Below are 14,450 nucleotides of genomic sequence, written 5' to 3'. Positions count from 1 at the left end.
AAAAAGTATTTCAATCCCTTTAATGTCATAAAAAACACAGATAATTAAAGTAATAAAAACTGAACAAATATTTCTTTAGCCCTTTTCCTGCAAAGTCCATATTTCACCACCAGGTCAAGATGGTTGAAATTAATGAAACACAACATATTCCATAGGGTGTATTTAAACATAATACTGTACATTTGAAGGCTGTTGAAAAAAAAATACTGTAAACTTGATTTTTTTGGACAAAAGCTGCTATAACAGACCAAGCCAAGTGGGTGAAAATACCGGTCCCAGTTGGCTTCCAGGACCAGTCCCAGTTGGCTTCAAAATTAACTCTAGGACCCCGGCCGCGGTCCCAGTTGGCCTCCAGGATCAGTCCCAGTACACTTCAGGGACACATCCAATTTGTTAACTGGGACCACTATGAAAAACCCAGTTACTGGTACTTTGTACTAACAATCTGTTAATGTTTTCATCTTTTTACTCTGCCATAATGGTAGGTATACGCGACATATTAAAGGCCAAAGTAATTTAATTCATTGTTTTGCATCTGTGTGCACATACTAGGGTTTTTCTACTGCCAATGGCTTGAATAGGATTTTACTGAGTAGCTTTGTTCCTGTTTACAAAATTTCACATCTGTAGTATAACTTATGATGATCGCGATGAAAGGAAGTTTCTGATGATTTTTGTATAGACACACATGGAAATAATCAAGAAAATGTAACGTGTGTTTTGATTTTCTTGTATGTGTTTTAGTACTGCCTTCCCGCTCATGTTTCGAAACATTTGAGTGGGCGCAAAACAAATAATTTGATTACTTTGGCCTTACTGTGATGTGCCCATTCTTAGCACTAGTAAGTCCTGTGCTATGGTGTGTGTTGAAATCTTACTGCACGGATCACGTTGATAGAGCGACTGTGTACTGAATCAGATGAAAAAGGAGATGAAAATAACTGTGCAAGACTAGCAATTAACTCATCAAGGCTTTCATTACATTAAAAACAGCAAACAAAACATTTAACGAAAACCCGCTGTGTTTTAATAGAATTGCAATTCACTTGCAGTATATGACTGATATCTTAATTTGGACCTAGTTATATTTCTGAACAGATAGACATAAATAGGAGAGGGGCAACCATTAGTGCGTGCATGTATTGGTACAGCAGAATCATTTCATTGTTATGCGAGGAAAAAATAGACATCAATGAGGTGATAATAGTCCCATTACATTTTAAGACAAAGGGTTTTGAATATACAAGTCAACAACATGCACTGCTTCAAAACTTCATTGACAGCTAGTGGCTATGTAGCATATGCTGTCTCAGTGTTTTCTATTTCAGTCTGTATGTCTGTCATAGCTCTATGGAGCTACGAGTCCCAGAATTGAAATGAGACCTGACTGTCCTAGATGAAACAGGGAGATGTTAGCTTTCCCACACAAAAAACATTACATGATTTTCACAACAGCACAGAGAATATGAATAAAACAAGTGCATACAATTGCTACAAAAGGCACATAGTGGGATGGGAAACTTCTTTCCCATTAATATTATGGTCTCGTCATTACAGCATGGAGGTACCTTACCTCCATGGTACAGTAAGTGTGTTTCCCCGCAATCATAATGGTCCCAGTTACGTCGAGCTATACGCTTCTGGGACCGGTCCCAGAGTGCATTTTAAGCCAACTGGGAGTCCCAGTTGGCAGTCCCAGTTGGGGGTTTGAGCTACCCTTACATACCTCTTTTTTTTGGGCAAAAGTCGTCGTCTTATTGATCCGATGGCTGTTACAGTAATATTTGGCATATAGTTCCAAAGGGATAATCTTATTTAGATTTGTTTGGGTTATAGGTCTGTAGGGACAAACTATTCCAGATTTAGTCAGATTGTGGAGAAATATGCAAATTTGTGTTTGATCAAAATTTTTTTTAACCAAACTCGCTTGTCTGATAGCTGTGATATTTGGTGTACAGGTTCATAGGGATGATCAAAATGTGATACATTCAAATTATGATGAAATCTATAATGTTGTATATTTGGGGCATTTTTTGCAATTTTTTGTCAAAATATTTTTTTCTCAAAAATTACTAGTCTGATGGATTTGATATTTGGTATACATGTTCCTTGGAGCTATCCTATTTATGATGTATCGTAATAATGATGAAATCTGCAATTGTTTTTCGGCAATTTTTGTCATATCTGCTGTTAGGACGCTTGTATTAGTTTTTTCTATTTTTGCCAATTTTGGTCAAAAAAGCTCTTTTGAAACTGTGTATCTTCTTATTTCAAATTAGGTGCGCAGGTCATTATAAGATGAAGCATTTCATTCATATCTGCTTGGATATAAGATTGATTTGCAGGGGAATTTTCTTACTAACCACTTTTTAGGAGTACAATGTCATGGATGTACTGGTATTTCTATAAAATGAGAGTGTCATTGAAGCCAAAATGTTCTTTGCTACCAAAATAACATTTTAGGCATGCCTTTCTTAAACCTTCTGATAATCAGTTGTAGTAGAGTTCAACAGTAGGAAACATATATAAATTAGGCTTTCTCATTTTTTTAAAGGTTTCAGATTCCACAGGAGAAAATGAAGATATTGATAAGCACTTTAGATCACATTCCAAGTCAGCAACAAGTTCACCTGTGATGATGAGTAATCTGTCAGCAACTACTTCTGTGAGTATCCCATTCTGAACAGCCATTGATCCTACTTGTATTTGTTTAATATTGGTTTGTTAAGATATTTACATACCGGTAGGTACCTGAGTCTTTATGCACCTGATCTGTTGTCAGACATAACCCATGTATGAGTGCTCAAGATTTTGAATAACATTATACTCAGCTAATTTTGAAAAAATGTCTTGTTTAAATACATGTTTATTCAGGATTGGTGATTCAAAGTGACTGATGTCACCACCACTTTCACCACATATTTATATATCAAAGTGTTCTCTCACGACTTAGATGAAGTCAAATATATCAGATGTCCAGCTCCTTTCTCAACAGCACAGAGGTAATGGATGACTTGACCTATGATGATAGTCATCGAGTTTTAGGCATCCAACACATGTCCTCCAGTGTGTTTGAATTTGGAACTTACCTTTTTTTTTGGTATTTAAGTTGTTTTATTGGTAACATTTTCTTTAGTAACAGTAACTTAAATTAAAATGAAGTACAGTGCTTAGTTATCTACAATTTTGTGTAAAATTGAAATCCATTTGCTGCAATGTCTCTCTAATTTGTCTTTCCAGAGCTATTTCGTACTCTAGATGGTAGTTGAATTTCACTTGCAACATAAAGGCTGCAAAGTGTGGTTTACTCTGTTTCATTTTCATGGCATAGATTTGTCTTTTGGCCAGCTAACAGTAGCAAGTGATTATGAATGTCAGAGGAACCGTCAACACCAAAGAGCACTTCATTTAAGTTATGTCTCATGAACAAACTGAGAGATTCCTCGAAAAATGTGTGAAACCCGTTCAAGAAGGTCTCAGTGAATTTACAGGTGTAGAAAAGATGATCTAGTGTCTCGTTGCTGTTTTGGCAGAATGAACAGAGCGGTGATTGGTCCACCCCTCTTCTAGATAAATCGTAGTTTGTATACAGAATATGATGAAGAAGTTTGAACTGGAATTCACGTGTTTTTGTGTCTATGGCTACCTTAAATGGTAGGCTATATATGGGAGACCATGGTCCAGTAAAGTCATATTCTCTTTCATAATAGCGTTCATTAATTGGACTTAATTCCTCTTTACTGTAAATGGCGTTTCTGATGCTCTCCCTGGTAACTTGTGGGAGGGTCGAAAGTTACAATTAAAAAACACATATTAATCGTATTCATCTTTAAACACCGGCTCAACCAGCAATGGTTTTGGCCACTTAAAGGCAGGGGGAGGCTATAAATACCCCCTATCTCCCTGGGCATTCATAATCCAACATGAGTGGCACATGGTAGCAGCGTCAACGAATGCTCCCGAAAATCTGGAGCTTTCAAGAACCATGGTGTAAATGGAAGCACTGTTCCAACATATTACGTTTTGTGAATACTTGTGGAATCACCTTGTTGCCGAATTCTTTCAGTTTTTTCCATTTTAAGTTGCTTTTTGATGCCAAAACTGCTTCGATGCTGTGTTCGAAGCGTCCAAAGAACAATAGATGAAAGCATTCAAACAGCTGCCAATCACGAGGGTATGCGCAAAGGTGCAAACGATCAAACATTTGTTGCGTACATCGGATCGATTACGATGTCAACAATGAATAAACGATTCTTACTATATACTGAGCAAAATACTTGACCAACGGTTACATGAACATAACCGGACCCATTTTGGATTGAGCACAAAAAGCTACTTTTCTAACTACTTTCATCCGAAATCAAGTCGACTCCGATCTATGCCTACAAATGGAGCTACCAAGGTACTAGTAGCTCAATTGGCTACCCAAATCACTTAACCGCTCATAGACGGCGAAAAAATGCTCTTGTGATGTCCAAAACCGTTGTTTGCTTGCGATGCACTGACAAAGGCTTATGCAGTGGCCGGCCTTTGTATACGTTCATGCGACGATTATACAGGTGCCCATGAGCTGCATTATTTCCGGTCGGGTCGGGGCAATGAAACTAAATCGCGATCCATTCATCTCTGTCAGAGTTATCCAAAAAGAGACACTTGCTACAGACTATAGCATCAAATGTTGACCGTTCAGACTGAAACATGATGAAAGGTCTGAAGATCGCCGTGATGTCGTCCTTCTCTATACGTTTTCCTGAGCTTGTTTTTTTTTTTTTACTAAATTGCTCCTATATAATTATCTAAGGTTTGTTTGAAATCTTTATCAATGTTTCTTTCCGAACCAGGGCACAACATTACCTTTTTTTTACTTTCAAGATGCACAGTAACCTGGTGTTCATTTATTATTAATTTGCTAATTAATAGACTCTTCTGTCCTTCCTCGATTGCCCATAACTGACTTTACTATCCCGATATCGATATTGCGTTCGCACTCACGTGTCTTTAAACTTACGTCATTCACTGAAACAGTTTTCGGACAAACTCAAGAAATTTGACAACTATTTACGAATAGTCGGCAAAATTTACAGAGACTAGCAACAACAATTACATGTATGGTCATTTTACCGTCTTTAGCCTAAGCGGGTTCGCTTGGCGGAAGCAGTATATCACGATCTGAGTTCCATTTTACCCTACAGTGTGAGTGTAGTATTAATTCGAACAACTTAGATCATAATCTTACGCTGTTCCGAGTGGCCTGCGCATTTTTATTCCCCACGGACACCGTCCGGGGGGACTTATAGGTTTGGTCATGTCCGTGTGTGCGTGCGTGCGTCCGTCCATCCGTTCACGCAGATATCTCAGAGATGCCTGGAGCGATTTCATTCAAACTTGGTACAAGGATTACTTCATATGTCATACAGATGCACGTTGATTTGTTTTGTGATGCAATCCAATATGGCTGCCAGGCGGCCATTTTATTATGATTTTTTCATACAGAGCCATAACTCATTTATGTTTCAACTGATTTTATTCAAAGTTGGTACAAGGACATTTACCTATGTCATGCACATGCACATTGATTTGTTTTGTGATACGATCCAATATGGCCGCCGTGTGGCCATTTTATTACATTTTTTTCATGTCCAGAACCATAACTCAGACATGTATCAAGCGAATTTATTCAAAGTTGGTACAAGGAAATTGACCAATGTCATACATGTGCACAATAATTTGTTTTGTGATACGATATGGCTGCTGTGCGGCAATTTTGTTATGATTTTTTCATGTACAAGCCATAACTCAGGCATATCTCAACCAACGTTAATCAAATTTGCTACAAGGACATTGACCTATGTCATACATATGCACATTTATTTGTTTTTTGATACGATCCAATATGGCCACCATGTGATCATTTTATTACGATTTTTTCATGTCCTGAACTACAACTCAGACATGTATCAAGTGAATTTATTCAAAAGTAATTTTATCACAGACCTAATGAAGAGGACTCTATCCTCTCTGAGGACCTGTAATCAAAGTACCCATTAACAAGTGGGGACTGTGTCATCAACGATGACTTGTTTATAATATACAATAAATTGAACCTATCAAAATTACTCTTCTTTACATTACTTGAATAGCGATATTTTTTCTATATTTTTTTTACTTTTGATTTGAAGTCTTTTTGATTCTCCATTGGCGGCAGCACATGTACGGTTACAACCGTCATGTGACGACCGGAGTGTGCTTGTAAAGTTGTCGGGAAGTTGATCAGAAGAAAAAGCATTTTGTACCGGTATTTAGAGGCTGCAGCTCGGCATTTTTCAAGATAAACGACCCATTATACATTTCCTACATCTTTGAAACGGGGATTACAGTAATCTTTCCTGTGATGAAAATTTTGTGAACGTCTTTGCAATGTGTTCCCACGATGAGTGTGAACTGATTCTATGTTAGTAAAAATCGTCAGAAATGGTTCAGTGGCCGTGATAAAATAGACTCGGGTGCAAAAATCATTGCGAGGAAGATAGTAAGAAATCCACTTGCTGTCGAATTTCTCAACAGGAATAACCTATTTTTACGCGTTGTGTATAAGAAGACAGCGGGCTCTTATAATCTCGCAAAAATATTGATATTATGTCTTTGTGTTGAACATTTTCGATCGAAGGCAGCAGCTCAAATCAACAGCCGTGGTATATCGGGAATCGTGTTTATCACTGTACGCAGAACTATAATGTATATACTTTGCTATCAACATTAAGTTATGTACCAATGTACGCACCTGAAAGTTATAGAGTCAGCTGTGGTATCGGCAGTAACACATTCTGCCTCGTCTTTTGTAATTTCAAAGCTAGAAATTTTTACCTTGACATATAATACAGCGACCTTGCACACTAATGATCATTCCATTGTTTCTGTTGGGGTTTGTTGGTTTTTTACTTTTCCCGTTGCCCCGATAAAATCTTTTCCATACGATACATAGCTGAATTTTTTTCAAGGTAAATTTAGTATATTCCGAGTTTGTATGGTAAAGTTTTCTGGAGTGAAAGGTTGAGTTGACGCTGATAGAGTAGACATCGGGCCCGGTACAGTTGACTGATATCTGGTCGGTTTGGGGTCGTTTAGTCCAGAAACCTTCAAAGTTCTGTATGATCATCGTACGGCATTTGGGTGTTTTAATTAACTCAATTTTTTTTTTGACAAAATTCCTTGTGTTGTTTTTGTCACCGTCATACGCGTATACGGACGGCTTTAGATTAAAAACGGTAAAAATATTCAGTGCTCGTAAATGCGTGCAAAGTTTATTCAGTGACTTTACGCAGTATAGTCGTCAATACGACTAGGATTTGCCACCACGTAACAAGTGTAATCCTGCATCAATAGTCCATGAGAAAATTTTGTGCTGAATCGAAGGAGGTAAAAATTACGGTAGAAAGTCGGTCCATTTTCCGTCAAAGAAAGTTGTTGATCTGCAAAATCTTCACTGTACACAAACTACATGAGTGGCTGTTATAGGTCTACTCGTCAAACGTGCTATCCAATGTTCCTTGTTACGAGCTATGTTCAAAGCGCTGAGTTACAGACACTGATGAAGTACCGGGTACATTGATTTTGTTCAAAACCACTGTCTGTTTGTTCCTCGTGTTGTTTTTTGTGTCCCTAACGTCGACTGGCTCCATGTGCGTACAAACATAGCAGTCGGGATTAAGATTTCCTGGATAAATAGATACACTCATAGTTTATTCCGCCTCTGACGCAAAGATACATACTGCTTTACATGTGCCACTCCCAGGCCTTGGGATCGATTGCCATACCTTTAACTCTGAGACATGGAGGTTTTTGTTGGCTAGCTTTTCCCATGACAGATACCCATCCTCGGTAAGTAAATCAAATATTAATTCAAACCCTTTCTGTCTAAGCTTTGGATTATAGACAGAATTCCCTCCAATAAGAACATTTCTGTTGTTCCAAATTGTTTGACAAGTAATGTCAATCTCAGAGTCATTGACCGCAACATTGCAGACCGACCAGGATTCAAGCATTTCTTGGTAGAATCTCGGTAGGGGCAGGCTGAGTGACTTAATATCGAAGTTACTCTAGAATAGGTACTTTCCGCCCACAGATTTTAGGCGATGGTCTAGAAAGAGTTTCCAGGGGTGCTCTATGTTTTCATCTAGATACCTTTTAATAAGGTTTATACGCATAAGCTTGTGTGTAGTTTTCACATCGGAGGCCTTTAAGCCCCCTCGGAAACACCTCTGACCATTACCTTTCTGGTTAATTTCTATCTTTCCCATTCCAGAGGAAATTTAAAATAAGCTGTTCAAATCTCTTAAGCTTACAGGTGTTATTGTGGTCATTCTCATGATGTAATTAAGTTGTGATAGGGTGAAGGTTTTCAAGGACATGACCTCAGTGACATTTGACCTGAAATATACATATTTGTCCATAACTCAGTAACCACAAGTGCTACACCCTTCATATATGGTATGATGGGACACCGCATGACGCCACATATTGTACCTCATTAATTATGAGTAGTTTCACAATGTGCCAGTTGTGATCAAGTGCCATTGGCGCTCTTTTTTAAATAAGTGTGTCATAATGCTTGTATTCCAGATGTCTGGAAAGTTGGATGTATCTAGAACTGCATAAACGAACTAACGGCCAATTACGAATCGATAAAATAATCCTGGGGGGCTTTATAAACGGGCGGGGTTTTAGAATCGGAGGAATACGGTAACACAAATCTAGTTTGTAAGTCCGCGGAGCTGGGCCGCCTGCAGAACAAACCTGTGGCTGTGATGGTGCTGTCTCCTTAGTTAGACATGAAGTGTTTTTGAGGGATTTGATATTTTTTGGCAAGGAATCTACAAATATCACAAAGGAATCTGATGGTGTGCAGAAAGTCATGAGAGTGATCGATATGTGTCTTGATTCTCCCACTGATACAGATAAAGCCACCCACCCTTCCATTTCAAAGCCAAACTTGGAGGCTGATGTGATTGAAATCAGTGACAGTGAGACAGACAGTGCAGATAGTGTGATAGTTGAAAGTCCTGCTGTAGAAAGCGCGGCGATTGAAAGTCCTGCCACAGCATGATACGTGGAAAACGGAGTTCTAGTTCTCTGAGCAGCTGAGGAGATCATTCCCGACCCCGCAGTTACTCAGCAACACAATGAAACCGTTAACCAACATCATGAGACTGGATCCAGTCAGTTTCCACTTCGTACCAGTGAGAACATGTACACTATGGGAGATCTTGTCTTGCCTTCAGTGGCCTATCCAAGCCCTCAACCATCAATTACATGTACTTGGTCTTTAGCAACAACTCCTAATGACCTTGATGGCAGTCCACATTCTTCTCAGAATGCAAACTCAGGTAGCAGTACCGCTGCTGTGCAAAACTGGATCTCCAATCTTCCCGGTCAAAACAGGATGTCGCTTGCATCCACATCTTCTACCAGCATCAACAGTGGTGATGTGAGGTTTGGTAAATCCGGTGATAAAGGTAACCATCAGAATTATGTGAATGCAACTGAGTCAGAAGCGAATGACAGCAACAGCAGAGATAGTGGTATCAGTAGTGATAATGCATGTAGCGGTCCAGAAGCAAAGAGAAAGGCCAAGAAACAAGAAACTGAAAGAGGGAGGAAAATACCTAAAAAAGAAGATGTGAAGATCTTGCATAAAGGTGGTGTCAAAGAAGTATTGATGTCACAAAATCAACCAAGTTTAAACAGATTAAGTGCAAATATTACTTTGCAAGGTTCCCCTCTAAGATGACCTTAAAATTGCACTTACAAGTTGTTCACCCAAAAAAGGTGATGAAAGTCTCAAGACCATTTCCTGGGTCAAGAACTTTGATTGCTAGTAAAAAGCCTGGAGCAATTCACACTAGCGTCGTGTGTCTGCGGTATTTCAGTGGCGTTAATGGATACAAAACGCACGTTCGTTTAATCCATTCCAATAGAAATCTCTTCTATTGTGAGATGTGCAACAAACATGGGTTGTACGTAAGTATGATCTTTTGTTGCACAGGAGAACCCAACATGCCAAGCGACCATACAGAAAATCAAGGAAGTCGGGGCAGGAGACAGAGTGTGACACTAGCAGTTAAAATAGTGAAAATGAATTCAGCAATGAATTTAATTCCAATGTGGACAGCAACGAAGATCAGCAAAGTGATGGTGTTTCAGATTCCCCTGTCAACCTGATCCGGTGTAAGACAAAGAAGAAGAAGAAGAAGAGGAGGAAGGAAAGAAAAAATGATCGCACAGAGATGACAATTGAAGATACTAAGCCATCCACTTGTAAAACTGCAGCGGATGAATTAAATCCAAAGAAGCGGATTCAAACTACCAAAATCTTGTTACAATTTACCTATCAATAATTTATTCCCTGCCGTGTCTCAACACTAAGCAATGAAATTAAGCCTTAATTAAAACTTTATATCCATAACTTTATTTGTAAATATAAAAAAATCATGCAGTTGGCTTAACATGTACTTTACTTATCATGTAATTGAGTTCATTTTCACCTGCAATTGTAACAATATTCTTACATTAAATGCACTCTATTTACTTGCAGGGTAGTGTTGATAGCCTTACAAGTTTTTACAGTTCTGCTGGTGAGAGGAACCTTGGGAAAATAACCATCACAGGTGATGTCAAGTTTGATATGACCTACAATTACAAGACTGGTATATTTGAAGTGAAAATAATAGCCTGCAGGGACCTTGCCCCGGTCGACACCCGGAAAAATTTCTCTGACCCGTAAGTATTGATCTGGACATGGCTATCATGTGAGCAGCTCAGATGTTTCTGTCATTCAATCTATTAGTAAATGGATAGATAGATGGATAGATAGCTACTTTGATACTTACCGCAATCACTTCATCAATTCGACAAGAAAAAAGAAATATGATTTATGAAAAGACAAAGTGATTGAAATTAAAATAAAATAACAAAAACACGGCTGTTTGAACTGCTGGAATATTTTTTCGACAGTCATAAATTTGCATGGCAAGAACTGTATGCAGCATGTAGTTTAGGTGACATTTATGATAAAATTTGACAGTTTAAGGTAATTCAGAATAAAATAAGTGAGTTCCCAATACCGTACAAGGTCAAGGTTGCAGATTTTCTCTCGAAAAATACACGATGGCAACAAAAACACATACATGAAAGACATGACAACATTGTTTATGCAGGCCGCCATGTTTACTTGCATATTTATACCAAAGAGGGCGCTAGATTTAAGAAAAGTGAAACTCAGTAGTTCCTGAACTCAGACCAAAGGGGAACTTTCTTAATTTCAGAAGAAGATGCTGATGGAAGATGGTCACAGAAAAATAGAGCAAATTAATGAAAAAATATAATTGTCTCTTCTGTTTCTTTACTTGCATTAAACTTGTGGTGCATGAAAATTGTGAATAGTCAAGTGGCAGGTCTATGACTAGGGGACTAGGTGTCGCTGGCAAAATTTATTAAGCACAGATCACCAAACTTTTTGAAAATGACATTTTTATTGTTTACGGACACAGCTCTTGTTAGCTACTATAGACTATAGTCTAAAGAAGCTAGCTATAGGGATGGGTATCCGTCCGGCGTCAGTCTGTATGTATGTACCTGTATATATGTATGTATGTATGTACCAGTATGTATGTACATTTGTGAGGCGTCGGTCTACTCAAATATCTTGAGAACCGCAGTAATTACTGATTTGATATTTGTTGTGTAGATGAAAAATATGATTTTGAGAAACTTTTTTTAGCTCCGCTGTCAGCGACGCGGAGCTTATCAAATAGGTTGATTTTCCGTCGTTGTCCATTGTCGTCGTCGTCCGTCAACAATTGCCTTCTCCTCTGAAACCGCAAGGCCAATTGCTTTGAAATTTTATATGCCGTTTACTTAGGGTAACCTCACTTAAGTTTGTTCAAATCGTGGTGACATTTGCATATTTGTAATTTTGGGGCATTTTTAGTTCACATTTGGTTATACCAATGTGAGTTTATCGTATAAGCTGAAGTCGATGGCGTCTGTATGTATGTGTGTATGTATGTATGTATGTATGTATGTATGTATGTATATATGTACAGTATGTACGTCAACATCAAAAACACGCAAACGGCTGCACATTTCAGCTTGGTATTTGGTGTGTTGATGCATCCTGGGCTATAGATTGGATTTTGTTCAAATGAAGTCTGCATTGCCAAAATTATGCAAATGAGCTTACAAAATGTGAAAATGATCAAGTATTAATATCTCGAGAACCGCTGTTTTGATTGATTTGAAAATTTGTGTGCAAGTACCTTAGGTACCTCAGTTTTATGAATATTGTGAAGATATCCTTCATTTTGTATTTTTGCTGAATTTTTTGGTGTTTTTTCTCTTTTTCAGTAAAAATTATTCTTCTCTGAAACCACCAGCCCTATCACTCTCAAATTTGGGTTAGATCTTTGCGAGGGTGTTACTCTTCTAATTTGTTGAAATTATGACAAAATTGGGAAAATTACTATTTTGGAGCAATTTTGTCATTTTTGGTCAAAAAATCTTCAACAGTATTTTCTTTTTAAAACCCCTGGACAGACAACTTTTATATTTGATACACAGACGTACAGACATGACAATAGTTAGATATGTGGAAATTGTCCTGAAATATACAAATTTGTATTTTTAAGACAATATTGTCATTTTTGGTCAAAAAAGTTGTTCTCAAAATTACTTGTTTGATAGCTTTGTAATTTGGTATAAAGCCCTGAGGGATGTTATTAGATAAATTTACTGCTCAAAGTGTTGGGAAACCCCCAAATTTGTATATTTTAGGTAATTTTCTCAGTTTGTGACCTTAAATGACCTACACCAACCCAGGATATGTTGTGAGACAGTTTCAAAGGCTCTGAACATAATTTTGTCAATTTGGTATCAATTTGTAGGAAAATTTGATGCAGAAAAGAAAGCTGAGGTGAATTTGTTCATTGCGGACCAATTTTTGCAAATATTTCTATGTAAGACATACAAGAACTGATGAGAAATTTTGATCCAGGATAATTCCAGATGTTGTATACAATCACTGCCCACAGTGGAAGGCATTTCACTATCTGTAACTAACTTAAGTGCTGTTTACATTAGAATGATAACACTCATCGCATTAATTAAAAACTCCCCAAGGTTGTAAAAACATTTCCTGTAATCTGGCATTATGTAATACCAAGGGATGGAACATTTGATATTCAGGAGGGGGTAGGGTCTAGAAGATTGATAAGGTGGCATTACTTTTTATGTATGTATGTGCGATGTATGATAGTGAGCATGCGTGCGTGAGTGCTTCACGAACTCTACAACGTGTTGAGCGGTCTCAGTCAGAAAAATGTAACAACTTAGCCGGCTATTGAACCACTCTTTTTTGGGAGTGGAGATTTAGCCGACTGGTTCTGTCTCTGGCCTCTCAGCTAGGCGACTGATGCCGTATGTTGTGGGTTCGAATCCGATTGAAAACTATCCGTATTTTCTATCCTGGGTTGGTAACACTGCTGGTGGACAGAATTGTCCCCGAGGTTATCGTTCGCCCAGTTAAAGCGATGAAATTCGTTTCTTCACTTCGATGTAGTGTGTATGTGCGATGTATGATAGTGAGCATGCGTGCGTGAGTGCTTCACGAACTCTACAACGTGTTGAGCGGTCTCAGTCAGAAAAATGTAACAACTTAGCCGGCTATTGAACCACTCTTTTTTGGGAGTGGAGATTTAGCCGACTGGTTCTGTCTCTGGCCTCTCAGCTAGGCGACTGATGCCGTATGTTGTGGGTTCGAATCCGATTGAAAACTATCCGTATTTTTACCAGATCCCTTGTACATTTTTTTACCCACTCCCACCTTTTCTTTTTATCAAGCCTTCTGTGTCTATTTTTTGTTGTGGACATTTGCTTATGTATTTAGGATCTGCTTGTCCCATTGCTATAGAAGTTGATATGCATGTTCCTAAAGATGACCTCCAGTACCTAAGTTGCAGACCTTATTTGCGTTTGTCATTCTTGTTTTTCCTGGTTTAAATATTTCTCAAATGGACAAATTTAAACCGAATGTGTAAAAGTAAAAGTAAAGTAAAGTAAGTCTTTATTGAAATCGTATCCCAGTTGGGATCTTGATCATAAAGTACAATAAAGGTTTTGCAAAAACAACAATGAAAGAGTATATATATATATATATATATATATATATATATATATTAATGTGAGCACACTGTCCTTGACGGTATTTTTTGGTGTTTTTGTTAAAAAAATCTTCTTCTCTGAAACCACTAGTCCAATTGCTTTGAAATTTGATATGCAGTTTACTTATGGTGACTTCAGTCAGATTTGTTCAAATCGTGGTGAAATTTAGATACTGTATTCCTCCGATTATAAGACCCCGCTCGAGTATAAGACCCTCCCCCACTTTTAGAAGATTT

General features: G+C 38.0%; 1 protein-coding gene across 7 annotated transcripts in view; it reads left to right on the top strand.

Annotated features, from left to right (window-relative positions):
- LOC139141698 (synaptotagmin-like protein 4) overlaps positions 1-14,450 on the top strand; it is a 152,750-nt gene that overhangs the window by 85,705 nt on the left and 52,595 nt on the right. For all 7 annotated transcript variants that reach the window (XM_070711294.1, XM_070711292.1, XM_070711293.1 and 4 more), the window contains 2 exons: positions 2,555-2,665; positions 10,592-10,776. In XM_070711294.1, coding sequence (XP_070567395.1) covers positions 2,555-2,665; positions 10,592-10,776 — 296 coding nt within the window. The remainder of the gene's footprint in view (positions 1-2,554; positions 2,666-10,591; positions 10,777-14,450) is intronic.

This window comes from Ptychodera flava, chromosome 10 (assembly GCF_041260155.1).
Source record: "Ptychodera flava strain L36383 chromosome 10, AS_Pfla_20210202, whole genome shotgun sequence".
Classification (NCBI taxonomy): domain Eukaryota; kingdom Metazoa; phylum Hemichordata; class Enteropneusta; family Ptychoderidae; genus Ptychodera; species Ptychodera flava.
Note: the sequence above shows the minus strand (reverse complement) of the source record. Positions and strands in the feature narration are given on the sequence as shown.